Source organism: Nansenia antarctica (assembly GCF_963989245.1).
Source record: "Nansenia antarctica genome assembly, chromosome: 6".
In the NCBI taxonomy this organism is placed as follows: Eukaryota; Metazoa; Chordata; class Actinopteri; order Argentiniformes; family Microstomatidae; genus Nansenia; species Nansenia antarctica.
This window is the reverse complement of record NC_137676.1, coordinates 44,832,466-44,848,671: the sequence shown is the minus strand read 5'-3', so window position 1 is coordinate 44,848,671 and position 16,206 is coordinate 44,832,466. Positions and strand designations below refer to the sequence as shown.

At 44.4% G+C, this 16,206-nt stretch overlaps 1 protein-coding gene across 1 annotated transcript in view; it reads right to left on the bottom strand.

Annotated features, from left to right (window-relative positions):
• Nucleotides 1–15,614, bottom strand: part of LOC308160594 (band 4.1-like protein 1) — a gene marked incomplete at both ends in the record, with an annotated part of 28,596 nt that extends 12,982 nt beyond the window's left edge. The window contains 13 exons of the mRNA XM_080534538.1: nt 3,066–3,095; nt 4,231–4,269; nt 5,425–5,627; nt 6,009–6,184; nt 6,487–6,584; nt 7,710–7,862; nt 8,129–8,216; nt 8,492–8,710; nt 9,017–9,092; nt 9,189–9,231; nt 9,915–10,019; nt 15,042–15,206; nt 15,543–15,614. Coding sequence (XP_080390664.1) covers nt 3,066–3,095; nt 4,231–4,269; nt 5,425–5,627; nt 6,009–6,184; nt 6,487–6,584; nt 7,710–7,862; nt 8,129–8,216; nt 8,492–8,710; nt 9,017–9,092; nt 9,189–9,231; nt 9,915–10,019; nt 15,042–15,206; nt 15,543–15,614 — 1,467 coding nt within the window. The remainder of the gene's footprint in view (nt 1–3,065; nt 3,096–4,230; nt 4,270–5,424; nt 5,628–6,008; nt 6,185–6,486; nt 6,585–7,709; nt 7,863–8,128; nt 8,217–8,491; nt 8,711–9,016; nt 9,093–9,188; nt 9,232–9,914; nt 10,020–15,041; nt 15,207–15,542) is intronic.
• Nucleotides 15,615–16,206: the final 592 nt, after the last annotated feature.

Genomic DNA, 16,206 nt, shown 5'->3' with positions numbered 1-16,206 from the left:
TGGGACCGGCCGAGCTCGAACAGAGGACGCCCAGTAGGAGTGCTGCACACGGAGGAGGAGCCTCGGAGAGAGAAGACCACCCGACCTGAGGGAAAGGATTCCTCTCAACCCCCTCAAAAGGGACGGAGAGGTCCACCGCCATGTCCGTACTGCACCAGCGAGCACTGGCTCAATGAGTGCAGTGACTTCAACAACCTGAGTACCGAGGCCAAGCAGAGGTGGCTCGAGAAGAACCAGAGGTGCTGGAACTGTGGGCGCGACCATCTGGCGAAGAACTGCACCTTGAGGAGGAAGTGCAACCGCTGTGAGGAGGTCCACCTCCACATCCTACACGAGGTCTCCCTCGCCAGGTCCACGGAGGGCAACAGAAGCCCTAGGTCCGGTCGCGCACCGGAAGAGGAAACCCCTGTCTACTACCTAGACTCGCCACAGAGCAGCGGCTCCAAGGTTCTACTGAAGGTGGTGAAGGTCCGACTTCACCACAACAACGCTGTGTACGACACGTACGCCGTTCTAGACGACGGGTCGGAACGGACCATCCTTCTCCAGGGGGCAGTGCGCCAGTTGGGGCTCCAAGGGACTGCGGAGAAGCTGACTCTGCGCACGATACGTCGCGACCTTAAAGAGGTCACCGGGGCGAGAATCAACTTCTCTATCTCCCCGGCGGGGCGGCCGTCGGATAGACATCGGCTTCAGAATGTCTTCACCGCCGACCAGCTAGCGCTCTCCCGCTACGACTACCCCCTGGAGAGGTTACGCGCAAGATATCCCCACCTACGGGGAGTAGACCTACATCCGATAGAAGGAGCGGAGCCAACCCTTCTCATCGGCTCGGACAACGCTGAACTGATCGTGTCGCTCCGTCCTCCGCTGAGAGGACCACGAGGCTGCCCGATGGCTGTTAAGACGGCGCTTGGGTGGGCCCTCCAAGGCGCTACCGAGTGGAGAGAGAGGGACGGGAGAGCTACGTCATCCCTCCATGTCCGAACCGAAGAAGCAAACCAACCAACCGGACCGCCTGGAGTGGAATCTATTGCTGCCAGTGCACCTGGAACAGCTAGTACCACAAATGGTTCACCACAGGATGACCAACCAAAGAAGAAGTCTCTGTGGACAGAGCATAAGTCTCTGGATGGGAAGACCTACTACTACAACTCCCAGACTAAGGAGTCCCGGTGGTGGCGCTACCGTGCCATGGCGGCAACCGCTGTTGCCGAGGAACACCTGCAGGTGGCCATGCACCCTCACGTGGCCGAGGTCAGCATTGACGCACCCGTCAACTCCGTCAAGTACACGTCAGCCATGAAAGTCTCAGCCAGTATTGTAGACGCCTCCAAGGAGGAAAGGCCGAAGTTGGCGAAGAAGAGAGTAAAGTGGAACCCAGAAGAGGAGGCCAAGCAGGCCTTCAAAGAGCTTCTGGAGGAGGATGGTGGTTCATCCGACGCGTCATGGGAGCAAACCATGAGAATGATCATCAACGACCCACGCTACAGCGCCCTGCCCAAGCTGAGTGAGAAGAAGCAAGGCCTACAAGGCTAAGAAGGAGAAGGAACAAGCCAAGCAGCTCAGGAAGAGGAACTGTGAGGCGCTGACGAGCATTCTGGACAACATGGCCAACGTCACCCACTGCACCACCTGGTCCGAGGCCCAGCAGTACCTGCTGGACAACCCCACCTTCGTTGAGTACGAGGCGCTGGAGGACATGGACAAGGAAGACGCTCTGATCTGCTTCGAGGAGCACATCCGCGCCCTGGAGAAGGAGGAGAAGCAGAAGATTCTGCTGAGGGAGAGAGACAAGATGTCCGAAGGTGCCGTGGTACTGGTGATGGACCAGTCCCTTCCGCGCGCCGCCTGGCAGACAGGCAGAGTGGTCGACACTATCACCTCCTACTTCACGCTGCTAGAGCAGCCTAGCCAGTGTGCCTTCTTAGTTAACTGAAACCGAGGGTTTCATGGGGCGGCTGTTGTGAAGGCCCACAGTTTTAGTGCCAGTTTTAGTTTCCCCAAACCAGCCCTATTTTGCCCCTAGTATTTCCTTTGTTATTTTCTATACAATTCATATACGTTTGTGAAGTGTATGTATTATTATTGTACTGTTTATGTATATGTTGATGACGTAGTATATCCGGGGTGTGTCTGTGACCCGGATGTTACGTTCGGTGGTGCCTATATAAGAGACGGAAGTAGTCCGCGAGTGAGAGTGTGTGGTGAGCAGCAGAACGAGAGAGAAGCAGTACGAGAGAGAATAACGAGAAGCCGATCCAAGATGGCGGATTCAGCAGCGCGCACCCCGTGCAGCAACTGAAGACGCCAGGAAAGCGATCATCGAGTGTACCACGGTAGCCCGTTTTAGTTGTGTTCAACGTTGGACCAAGCGGGACGCCAGCTGGACATTAATCGTCGCCTCCACGAGCGAACACAGACTCCAGCGGAGCTTCTACGCGGACCACTTCATCGACGCACAGGCCATTCAACCAGGCCTCAACGCGCACCACGCCACTGGACTATAAGCCTGTTCAGGCCAGAGACTATCAGTGAGTGATTGAGAGTGTGTGTGGCCGGCCGGGTGGGAATGTATATATGGGGATGTATACAACCGTCGTGTAATAAATGTGTTGTTCATCTGTAATACCGTGTGTTAGTTGTTTGTAGCTTCAATGCTAATGCTAGTTGTTTGTAGCGCTAATGCTAATGCTAGTTGTTTGAAGGCTAATGCTAATGCTAGTTCCCTTGCTAATGCTAACGACATTAACTGCCAGTCTAACGGTTTGCTGTCGCCCCCTGCCTGTATCCTCCTATACTGCCTATTTAGCTCCCTTAGTTAGATAACCAGCCCCTTCCTAAATTATACAGTCCTTTTCAGCTACTCCCTGGTTACACCCTATCTAAACGCTAAATCATACTATAATGCAAGAAATAAATGAGAATTGGAGGCCCCCAATAAACAATAACTTAAAGCAGTTGTTCCCCTCTCCTGACAGAGACAGGCATAATAAGAGACACAGCACAGCACACCTGGTGACAGTCACAGAGAGCACAGGGAACTGAGCAGGGACAAGCTGTACCTCCTGTTTATGGCGAGGAGTTGCCAGATTCTGATCCGACTGCGGAGGTTTCTGAAGGATGGGTGGTTTAGACAGGGTGGGGCAGCGGGTGAGTGAAGCAGAGGTATGGTGGTGGAAGAGGGCCAGGGATGGGGAGTGGAGGGAGGCAGGGAGGGAGTACGTGCAGAGACAAAAAAGCGTACCACAAGGCCAGTCAGTAAAGCAGGTGGCCAGACAGACAGACGGAGAAAGGCAGTATTGGAGGTAGCAAGGCATCACACTCAGACAGAGGAACTGAGATGTTTGGAGGGAAAAAAATACATGGAGGATGCTATTTCTCTCACAATGATCAGTGATCACAGTACAGTACTAATGATATAGAAATAGCTATGTCAGACATAATCAATGGTACTAAATCAAGAAAAAACTATACTATTAAATATACACAATTAAAGAAGTTAAGAATGTTTAAAATGACTGTTTATTCTAGTCTATACCTCAAGATGAATGGAGGAGCAGATACTTTGTGTAATCATGATGGAAAATACTCATCTTCAAATTAGTTGAACAGTAGAGAACAGAACTGTAGATATAACTAAGTACAATTAGATATACAGTAGGATACCAGTTTTACTACATTTGTGTAAATGTGTCTCTTAAGGATGTAAATAATATGTGAAGCGAGATCTATTTGAAGTCAATCACCATCAATTTATCTTTATCTTTATACAGCATAAACTATCTGCTCAGTCTGGGAATGACAGCTAATCCTCGAATGACAATGTTAACACATACATGCTATACTAAGGCACTAAGACGTACTGAATCTAGGATTCACTACAGACAAATCCAGATCGTCATGCATAACTGTGGAGAAAGACAATAATCACTGACCAATATAAAAAACAGCCTGAATACAGTAAAATCTTCCCTGATATTTTTTTTGCTATGAACCTCACCTGGACTACAGTGATCCTATATTGAAATCAGAAGACACAGTCAAATGACGCGATGTGCACAAAGCCATGGGATCTCAGGAAGCCATGACTCACAGTCAATGAGGAATGACACTAAACCTAACAACAAGACAGACACGGCCATGCTGAACAGAGATACTGAACATAAACCACACTAACACCCAGAACAGACAGACTGACAGACACTTATGACCAACGACCAAAAATACCTCCGGCTTCGGGTCTACCGGCGAGCCTGTTTCCTCGCCCTGGAAGCAAGTAGGTGGGGGGAGAGGGAAGCAGTTAGTGAAGCGCATAAGCCCACAGCAGGAGAGTGAGAGAGGGGTGGTTAAGGTAGTGAAAGACGCTGGGCATAAGAACCAGGGCAAGAGAAAAGAGGGCATGTTAGATTGAAGGGAGATTAAGGGAACAGAAAGCAGACAGGGCCTTTAGCTCCACACTGAGAAGTCTTGGGAATGGAGAGGAGCATAGGGTTGGAAATCGAGCCGAGTAGAGGGAGGGGAGGACATGGATTATACTCTAAAATGAAAGGGAAGGCAGGAAAGAGGGATGAGTCAGGTGCTAAATAAGGGGTGTTTTTTCACTTGCTGTATATGTATATATGCCTTTTGTGTGTCGAAATGAATCTAATCCAATATATTTTAGGACCAACATTTAATTTAGATTAGAGTAACTGTTCAGGGAATTACACACTCACTGAACACTTTATTAGGAACACCTGTACATTGAGGTGGTGTAATGGAGTGGGGAATGTTTTCTTGGCACACTTTGGGCCCATTAATACCAATCAATCATGGCTTGAATGCCACAGCCTATTTGAGTATTGCTGCTGACCATGTGCATCCCTTCATTACCCATCTTCTAATGATTACTTCCAGCATGATAATGCACCATGTAACAAAGCAAAGGTCGTCTCAAACTGGTTTCATGAATGACAATGTGTTCAGTGTCAGGCTGTTTTGAGAGCAAACCCTACCCAGTATTAGTATAGTGTTCCTAATAAAGTGTTCGGTGAGTGTAGATACACATATGACCTAATTTACAGAAACTAAATACATCCCAATATTGTTACACGGCCTCCTCTTCCTCCTCCTCCTTCAATCTTCCTTCACCTCTCTCCTTAATGACTACTGATCTGACTGAGTATGACCAAGGACATAGCATGTTAATACAAGCTGGTAGAAATCTATCTAGTCTCATCACCTATCAGTTGCCACACAGGACAGGAGAATGTACAGTATGAGATTACTGTAGGACCACTATCCTGGGTCCTGTTCAGTAGGCTCAACATAGAAAAACCTTTTTCCTATGGAAAACAAAAATCTGTGCTCTTGTAGTCTTCCCATTTCACCAATGTAGTTGTTTTCATGCCTACAGAACATGACCCTCGTCTCGCCTTTTACCTTTAGTTCCATGGTGTTGGCAGCACGGTCTGCCTGCTCATCCTGATCCTGGTATAGATCCTGGTCTTGATCTTGGTACTGGTACTGGTCCTGGTCAAGGTCCAAACTGGCCTCCTGGTCCAGGTCTTCCCGGGATAGAAACGGTGTGCGCTCACTGGAGCTGCGCTGAGACAACTGGTCCATACTGTCCCCCAGGGCAGAGGCTGAGGAGGGGGAGAGAGAGGCTAGCTACAGTCACACAAGGCTCACTGTACAGCATAGTGGAGGGATTCACCTAAGATGGGGGGGGTGGATCTAGATTCTATGATAAGTAAACATTTGTATCTATCTCTTTTTCATTGAGGTTAGGATGGATACAGAAATACAGTAGGGAACCAACATTATGTTAGACATCCACCTAGGGGCAATTTCTACCTGGAGACAGAATTGGACAGTAGTATGTCCAGTCCAACACATTTATCAATACAAAACAAAGTAAATTTACACCGATCTAGTCTACAGTACAGCATACAGTATATTATTGTAATGGGTACAAGTGTAGTGAAGTGAGGTCATGGTATAGTAGAAGTCAGTGCAGTCCTTACTTCCGTCCACACTGCGAGGCAGCAGGTACCGCTTGCTGACCGAGCGTTCAAACTGAGGAGCGGGGCGGTCGATCAGAGCACTGGCCTGCCGAGTCTGGGCCTGGGTCCGCCCACTGTAGCGGAACTTGGAGCCAATAACAAGGAAACCTTTGGGAGGGGGCTCTGGAGACACCAACCTATGGAGAGACTCAGCTTGAGTAGATATATACCATAGGGTACATGATTCATAACATTTTGAAGAAAGAAGAACAGTTAGTGCTTGTAACCATAAGAAAGCTAATATATTCTCTGTCTCTTCAAGGACAACTGCACTGCAAGCTGTTTGAGTGGTGCTGTGCAATGGAGCATGCAATGTGCCATGCTACCAGTGTGTGTGTGTGTGTGTGTGTGTGTGTGTGTGTGTGTGTGTGTCTGTGCGTGTGCATGTGCGTGTGTGTGTGTGTGTGTGTGTGTGTGTGTGTGTAGTGGTCTACTGTACCTGAAGAAGGTGTGGTGCTCAATGCAGACCTTCCACAGGCGCTTAGAAGCCCGGTGGTTGGGCAGCTTGAAGCCGATGGTGCTCTCAAACTGCTCATACTGGGGTTGGAGGGAAGGAGTGATGGATGAGGGATGGGGATGAGTGGCGAAGAAACGAGGAGTGAAGGGAAAGATTGCAGGAACAAGTTGGGGGTGAGGGGTTGTGGTGGATTTGTCTAAACAAGCAGCATAATCAGTATCAAGCCATGATAGTTAAGCGGGAAATCTGGGATTTATAAATCCATTTTTGAACAATTAAATTAATTATATAGAGTATAGACATTGATTCTTGATGAATATGAGCTTGATTTACTTCATGTTTTGTGATCAATTTAATTATAAATAAACACTGTATATACAAAACATGGTTAAACAATGTTTTATTTTATCGCAGGATGGTCAATCCTTGCTTCCTTTGTCTATGAATTTGATAGTGGATTCATTTCTCCAGCCCCATCCCCAGCTGTTTACCCCCAAAAATACTTTGTTGTTGAATCCCAGATTGCCCCTTTAAAGTGCAGAAATAGACTACTTTTAACTGGTGAGCTTGGAGGCTACCCATGCACGGAACGACCCACAATCATGTATGAAGATATCAGTGTCAGATTACAACAGAGATACACATATTGCTTCAGGAGGCAGACAACACACAAAGGCAGTAGCAGATCACTTTAACAGTTGAAAATCAGAACAAGCTAAACAATAACGTTTTCAAAATCCCTGATTAAAGCAAATCTCAATGGCCAGCCCACAACACTTTGAAGTCAGCACAGAGGAAGACAGTTCTTGTTTCCAAACGCACAAAATATAACACATCGCTTTTAATGTTCAAGAATAGTAACTCAAGTTCTATAAATAGCATACAGCAAAGAGCATCCAGTACATCTGCACCTTGCCGACCACTCAGATAAGGTTCAAGACTTTGATGAAATAGAAGCCGTTCAATAACACCAACATAACGTTGGTATAGGGTTGGCAGTGGAACAGGTCAGGGTTGCCAATCACTGGATCACACTGGAATTGTGGTTGGTTTCCCTGCTTTAACCATTCTGTGCTGTTATCTTAGTTGGTTTCTATATCATAAACCGTTTTGACTGGTTTTGTGGAGCTTTGTGTTGTGTTTTTTCAGGCCAACAACAAGATGCTTTATGAACAAGACAACTTGATTTAGTCTATCCACTGTACCTCTCCTGGACGTATCTTGATGTAGAAGTTGCTCCTCTTGTAAGAGATCTTGAGGATCTTAGGCCAGGCAAAGCGGTTGATCCTCAGACGATCGCGGTAGATGAGGAGGCCATTGGCACTCACGCCAAGCATGATGTCAATGCCCTCGGAATCCTATCAGTGCACCATGGGACAGGGGAGGTGATCAATGACAGATCACACATCACTCTCATATCATTGGGTTGATTGATGTGTTGCACTAAAACTGTGGTTCAATTGCCAGTTAGGTACACAAACAACACATAAATAAACACCAACTATAGTAGACACTCATCCACACATCCACACATCTACACACAGACACACACACACACACACACACACACACACACACACACACACACACACACACAAACACAGCCTAAGTCTAACTAAACTACCTTGGCATGATGAAGGTCAACTCCGTACATGGAAAGCTTCTTGGCGTTTTCTAGAAAATTCACCTCTGCCTCTGCTGGACTCATTCCCCTTAGGCAGAACATAGAGACTATCATCATACAGTATCATTACCATAGCACAACTTACAGTAAAGCAGCCATATACTGTATTAGGTATGTACAGTATTGGGAGTGATTCAGATAAGTTGCAGATATGACCCATGTGTGGCCTAGATACAATGTGGTCAGGTAATGGTTCAGGTTTAGTTGATGATTGGTTCTGGAGAAAAAACACGATTCACTTTGTGTCCCAGGTATGGTTCAGTTGCGGTCTACAAGTGGTCAGACCCAGACCCAGACCCCCACCTGTAGTTGTGATGCAGCTCCATCACCCTCTCTTCCAGCTCTCTGGTCTGGTTGGGGGCGAAGCGGAAGTCGCTGACATAGTCCGGCCCGTGCTCCTCAGGCTCGTAGTCTCCTACCTCAGCCTGCACCGTGTAGGAGCCCAGCAGGGCGTGAGTCACAAAGGAACAGGGTAACCGACCAGATAGCATGTCATCCCTCAGCTGCAGACACAGGTAGTACCTACAGATGTACAGTATATACACACTCAGATAGCATGTACACAGTCATTTATGGAGGGCACGCAGGTAGTACATGGACACATAATGTATACATATTTATACAGTAGGTTTATCTGAGTCATTTAGTTTACACTAGGGATGGTACATATTAATACAAACATAAATCACATAATTACACACCAATGTTAAAGTGCAAATGTTCATGGGAGAAGCACATGGTCATATGTTGTTGCTGTAATTTAGGGTAAAAAAAGGGACAATTTTCCAATCTTCCACAAAGGAAGACACACAATGGACTGTAACATACCTGGTGATATCTTCAATGAGCTGAGAGGGGTCAGGGGGGTAAAACTTGACAGAAAAGCCAAAGTTCCATGAGCCAACTGTGGAGGAACAACAGATAACACAGTTAGAATTCTCTCTCTGTGGTTGCGTGTGTGCGTTGCATTTAGTTTGTGAGTTTAATTTATCCCACTTACTTCGAATTTGCTTTTTGAGCTCCTTTGACGGGTCCAGCCAATTCTGAAAGAGAAGAAAAAATCGTCTTGAGAACAAAGCACCGTAAAAAATTGTTTTCACTGTACTGACTTTACTGTCCCCAAACCTCCATTGGGAGCCGAAATGTATTCACAAAGCAAGAAAGGAAATAAATTATTCTATATACGGCCCATGCCCTAATATTCTCAGGACACTGGAATATAAATGCCAGTTAAGCCCCACTCGCTTGACTTAATGTCACAAGGGTCTTCTGAGGGATGTTTTTCTCTGTACACTGTGGACCCCATGTGCTGCTTTTTAAAAGGGCAATCACTTCTAATCACATTTCAAAGGGCACCGTCCAGTGTCCCTCCCTCGAATTGTGATTGTCCACTGAGAGAACCACACCACTTACTGTTTAAAGGGCAACCAACCCTTATGACTTCATCACTTTATCTAAAAAGATGTCATACAGATCGTTGGAGATAGCTCCATTGTGCTTTTAGTTATATCATGCTACTCATGAACCCTTCTCGTTTTTCTATATCAGTAATGAACCACTGAATGTACTTACTAGCTTATTACAAGGTAATAACATTAATTATTCCACTGGATGTTACTCTGGTTCCAGGCGTAGGCTTATACTGTACAGTAATGTTAAATGATGCTGATTGTTTTACTGCTGTAAAGTTGGTCTGACAGATCCAAGAGATGAGGAGGGTTCTGACCTTGGTGTTGTCTGTGTCATAGAATGTCAGGCCAAAGTAGTCCCTCTCCAGCAGGTTCAGATGGCCACACACCATGTCCAGCAGGGACTGCCCTCGGGCAAATTTCTGTCATACACACATGTAGCATACACATAGCCCCCCCCCCACACACAAACACACACACACACGCACACAAAAGGAAAACATATGCACAAATGTATAAATACACACATACAGGATGTAAATCTTTCATAGTCAAGCAATCAATAGTGACACATTCTAGTGTTTTGGTCCAGATGTCGGCAACCAATCAAAATGTTCTTACTTTTATTTTGAAACATGGAAATACATTTCAACATTATTGAGAATTACAACACAAACTTGCTAGTCAAGCCAAAATACTGCAATGTAATGGATTCGGTGAGTAATCCCCAGTTAACTATAACACTGCAATGCTTTACATTGTTAGCAGGCACACAAAACAAGCTTAGTTGACTAGCGGTGTGTCAATGTATTCACATTTTTCGAAAGAAAAGTCTGAACATTAAATCGGATGCCGACATGCGGACCAAAACACTAACGTGTCACATATGTAATCTGATAACATCATGACCATACTGTATATGACAGTGTCTGTAGAAAAAGTCCCAAAATAGGGCAAGGTAATTGTTTCAGTTTTTTTCAGATTATGAAAGGGCAGATTGTAAGCTTTCAAATGATGTGTCATACATTGAAATCTGAAAATAGTTGAAGATAGCAGAATATGTTGCTGTTGGAACATCAACATGCTGAAAACACATAACTACACATAATTAGATTTTTTTATTTTATTTGTTTATTTAAAAGAGACAATGGACAGTCATCTCCCTGAATTAGCTGGGTAGCTAAATTGCATCAGCAGTCCCTGGGCAGGTAAATCCACAGGGGAAATACGGCCTCAGATGTTATAAACCATTTAAAACAGAACTACAGGACATTAAAAATATCACATAAAACAGGACTACAGGAAATAAGAACATCACACTTTACACTCAAATATTACATCATAAAAAATAAAACAAAGAAAACATTTTTGGCTCTATGTGGTCAGTGGTCACATGATTGGTTATCTATCAGACATGATTTCAGTTTTGATTTGAAGCCTGTCAGAGTAGAACATTGTTTGATAGAGCTGGGTATTAAGTTCCAGAAATGTACAGCTCTGATGGAAAAAACCGAACGGCCAAACTCAGTGGACCTATACTGCACCACAAAGTTGCCTCTAGTGGATGCTCTTGTCTGCCTGATGTTTTCAGAGCATAGTGATACAAACTCTGTCAATGTCAATTGTGAGTCATTTTGTACAGTAGACAAGAGTTTGCAAGGTGAACAAAATTATCAAAAGACAAGAGATTGAACTTTGTGATTATATGACAGTGGTGGTACCTCATAGGTTTTTTATCTAGGATTTTGAGTGCTCTTTTATATAAACTGTGCATGGGCCCAAGTAATACTGTAAGACAGATGTGTAAAAATCAAGGAGTGCATATATAAATTGGCGGCATCTATTGACAATTGATTTCTGATTTCTGATCACAGTCCTTGCTTTTGAACACATCCTAAAGCAAGTTTGTTTCCAAGCCATGTATCACTTACCAGTAGCCTACGGCAAAGCCTACTGAAAGATGACCATGAGGACTTGAGGACTTTTTAACCAGACCCTGTCACATACACTGACAGCCAAAATCACTTTAAAAAAAAAGAAGATATTATTTAAGAAAGATGGACTGAATCCAAGTTTTGAGCACATAGAATAACAATGCATCTTTGAATACGGAGTGGTTCATGAAGATTCAACATCCACAAGGCCTCGCTAAACCCACTCTGAAATGTATGAGATAATATGATACTGTATTAGAACCCAGTAGAGTGATTTAGGAACCTATATATACTGTATGTGACAGCAGCTGGTGAAACCAGGAACAAGTTTTATTCTGAACATTATTGAAAATCAATGACACACTGACTAGTCAAACCAAAACATTTCAATGCAATGGATTCGGTGAGTAATCCCCACTCCTCTACACTAACTAGGTAGTAGTGGGGATTACTCACCGAATCCATTGCATTGAAATGTTTTGGTTTGACTAGTGAGTGTGTCATTGATTTTCAACAACGTTGACCTTTATTTAAAATGTTCTGAATAAAAGTCTAACACTTGATCGGTTGCTTGTTCCCGGTTTCACCAGCTGCTGTCATATGTTTTCATCCCCCATAGCATCATTTACTGTATCTTCACTGAACATCTCTCAGTAGCACTAACACAAAAAACACCAGCATGAAAACCCTGCCCTTATGTTGGGCTGAAATAATTTGTTGTGGCTCAATACCTCTTCCTCCCTGAAGAATGGGAGTGGCTTAGGTTTATGCCACAAAAGGAAGGCATATTATTGCTAGTGTTTCACACAAGCCACACCTAGTTTCTAGCCCTTCAGGGCTTAAACCTCAGCGCTGTTTGATTCAGAGGCAGACTTGGCAGATGCTGCCTACATGCAGACGCCATGCTCGTCTCCCAGGGAAACATTGCTCCTACGGCGACAGAGCAACCGAGCAGCTGTTACCATGGAAACAGAAGTAATTGGTCCCCCTCTCTTTGTGTGTGTGTGCTCTCGCTCGTGACTGGTGGGGCACACGTCTTTGTTAGGCTCCTGATAATGAAAGGCACGTAATACAGGAACCATTCACTCAAACATTGATTACATTCATTAATTAAGCAGTTAACTGATCAAACATTAAACATAACCTGCTGCTTGTTGTTCAGACAAATACTGAAGGTCTGGTGGAATATAGCAGCTATGGGCAAGTGAGAGTATGCACAGCAGAGATTAGCGTAGTGGTTGCTGAAAGAATTTGGGCGGCATATTGGATTTTCTTGCTAAATGAAATTGCAACACACATTTCAGGTGGTCCCCCAAGCGTTGCAACCAATTCAGGGCTGTTGATGAGATTTCGCTGTCGTTTCAATTGGCTCAAATCACATTTCTGCCACACTTGTTCTATGGGCTGATTACATTAGAATCCATTTGGCGTAACCCTAGAAATCCATTTTACAGCCTGCTTGGTCCATGCAAACAAGATGAAGGAAGACAGTATGTGAATGGACTAATAGCCAGGAAATATGAGTATTGACCATGGCCAAGTAATGGGAATTCTTTGTGGTATGGCTTTAGCCTTGTAAAAAATGATATAATATCATTATTCATGAAAGCCTGTGAATTATTAACCAGTCTTTCTGTTTCAGACAGCTTCATTGCCTTATTAATGATATTACTATAATCAATTATCGATTAAATCAATCCTTTGCATTCTCCAAACGCAAACAGAGTTTTACTTGTCATTACCCAAGAAATAACACCACCAGTTGTTAATAACATTATCAGCTTTAATAACACAATCAGTTTTGATTGAATAGGGCCCATGGTGGCACACCCATTTCAACTAGCTGGAAGAGCAGCCTGATTTACGATGTTAAAGTGTGAGGAAGTTAGGCTGGTTGGACGGCAGGGAGTAAGCGGGTCCAAGAAGTCTTGTATTGTGTGGCTTAAGGTTATTCAACAAACTGAATGCACTGTACTCTATGAATACATGTAATGTTAAGTAATGTTAAGATCAAGAAAGAAAGAAGAAAGAGTGTGGTTTGATTATCTGTGTACATTAAGGTTCATTGGTCATTATTACATTATCATATTAATGAATGCATGGGGATTAATATTCATCTTTGCACCACCCCTGTGCACCACACACACACACACACACACACACACACACACACCCACACCCACACCCACACACACACACACACACACACACACACACACACACACACACACACACACACACACGCAATCTCTCTTTGTTTATCCCCCCGCTCTCCTTCTTGATCTCCCATTCCATTTTTTCCCTAGTCTCCATAGAACAGCTATACATGGATGTCAACTGTATGGATTTCCCATCCTACCCAAATGCCTCTGATGTCACTGTAGAGGATGAAAGACAGAGAGGGGCGTGGGGTATACTGTATATGAGATTCCTCTGGTCTCCCCAAACACCCAAACACATTTCTGTCCTTCTAAGCTGTTAGCCTGTGTACTGTACAAGGGTCACTGACATGAGGGGTAGTCGTAAAGGAACACAATGACATGAATATGGCCAGCCAGTGACAAGTTAATTCCTGTCACACATCATACTCCATCACAAACAGTCACCACCACCAGGGTTACCATGCTGACACTAATATGATCCATGGTAGTGAGTCCAGTCAAACTCCCCTGAGAATCTTTGTTGTGCACAGAACCTACTTTCTTTACAACCACACGCCGCCCCCCCCCCCCCCCCCTCCAAGCTGTCCCCCTCTTCCAATGCAGCAGCACTCTTCAACGTCTGTTTACAACGAGAGGGGGTGGTTTTGGTGGCAGTTTCAAAAATATGAATATCAAAATAACTCAGTAGTAACTCAGTTCACATGTGAATGTTGCTCACTGTGGGCAGAAACAGAGACTGAATAGCGCCCCTCCCCCCTCTTCTGTCACTCATTCTGAATAGCAGCAAGAGACTTCATTTCCCTGACTCAGTAGCATGTGTAGCATGGCTGTGAGGCAGATTGAAGCCCACTGAGGAATACTGTGCTGAGTCAAGTGGCCCATTGATATGGGAGGGCTGTAAGCTGCTTCTGAAAAAATGCATCCTCTAGTGATCCTCTGGACGAGGCATGAATTTCAAGCATGTGTTACTTCAACTTGGAAGATCTGTCTTGAAGAGTATGTTAGCTCTGAAAAGCCACAGCACTCTCTCGCAACCTATTACCTACACATATTGCTAATGAATAAACAGTTCCCATAGGATAAGTCTTCAGTATGGGGACACTGTGCAGTGAAGTGGCACAAATCAAGCTTTTCTAGCAACTAATTGGGTTGTATTCTTTATAGAAAGATGTATATTAGCAACAGTCTAGAAATGACCTGATTAGGTCTACAAAATGCATGTTCATTAGGTTCAAGTTAGCGCTTTGTAGCTGGGACTTTGGCCTTATTCTAGAAGTGTAAACAATCATGCTGAACATAAGACCATGTCTTTCCTCACCATTTCAGTATAAATGCCATTATTGCATACCTCTACTCCAGTCTCGTAATCTGAGCCGTCCAGTAGTGTGACTTTAACTGGGACAGTCTTGGGGCGTTTGGAGGTTTTCTGGGGGGATCTGGAGGCCTTGCTTGGGGTCATATCTGAGCTGTCATCCATATCCTCATTGTCATCCGGCACCTTAGTGTCATGATCCTTCAAATATATGATAGAGCTTCAAACATCATCAACATAAACATTCAAATACAGAACAAATTGTAGCCCGATGACTCTCTCAATGTTGACTATGAATTCTGATTTTAAAAATAATCTATAATCAACAGTCTTGGAACCAGGTCAAATAAGCATCAATGAGCATCACATCAAATGTTGCATGTAAAGTATAAGTGGGTGAGTTGTATTATTGTTTAAATAGATATGTTAAATGTAGAGGTACGTAAATGTAGCGACCTAACAAAGGTCCAAAAGAGCCTTTCATTATTAAATGTGAACTATAGAATGATATATAACTGAGTTATGCAGCTCCCCCACCTGATTGGTCTTCCTGACATCATCTTCCATTCCACTCTTTATCTCAGCAGCCATACCCTTCTCTGTTGTCATGGTAATGGATCCAAATCCTGAAACAATAAATAAACATGCTCACACATACATACTCACACAACATGAAGTCAGCAATCTTCTGGCATTCATACCCCAAGACCAACCTCAGATATTAGCCATAGGTAGTAGATAACTAATTTGCCTACTACTGTATACACCAAAAACATATTCACACTACACATTCCCAACTGCATTACAGCATCCCCACTCCTTGCACTCAGTTATGCAACAAAGTGAACTTCCATGCAATTACTGGCTGCAAAACTAATATCCTACAATCTAACATCTGATTTTCTTCGGAACTGACAGTTATTTTTGGGATCTTGAATTAATCACTGACTGCATTCACTAAGTGCTTTTCACATGTGGGCCAAGGTGTTGTGCTGAGTGCCCAGTCGTCCCTCACTGTAATAGCTGGGTTCAGCCTCCCACAGGAGCACTCTACATGAAAAGCGCCGACTTTAGGAGGCTCTCCCTCACGCTAGGAGAAGAGATAGCATAAATTACATCAGCCAGAAAGCCCTGCGGAATACAGCAGAGAAAGAGAGAAATAGAAAGAGAAACAGAAAAGTGGGGGGAGAGAGAGAGAGAG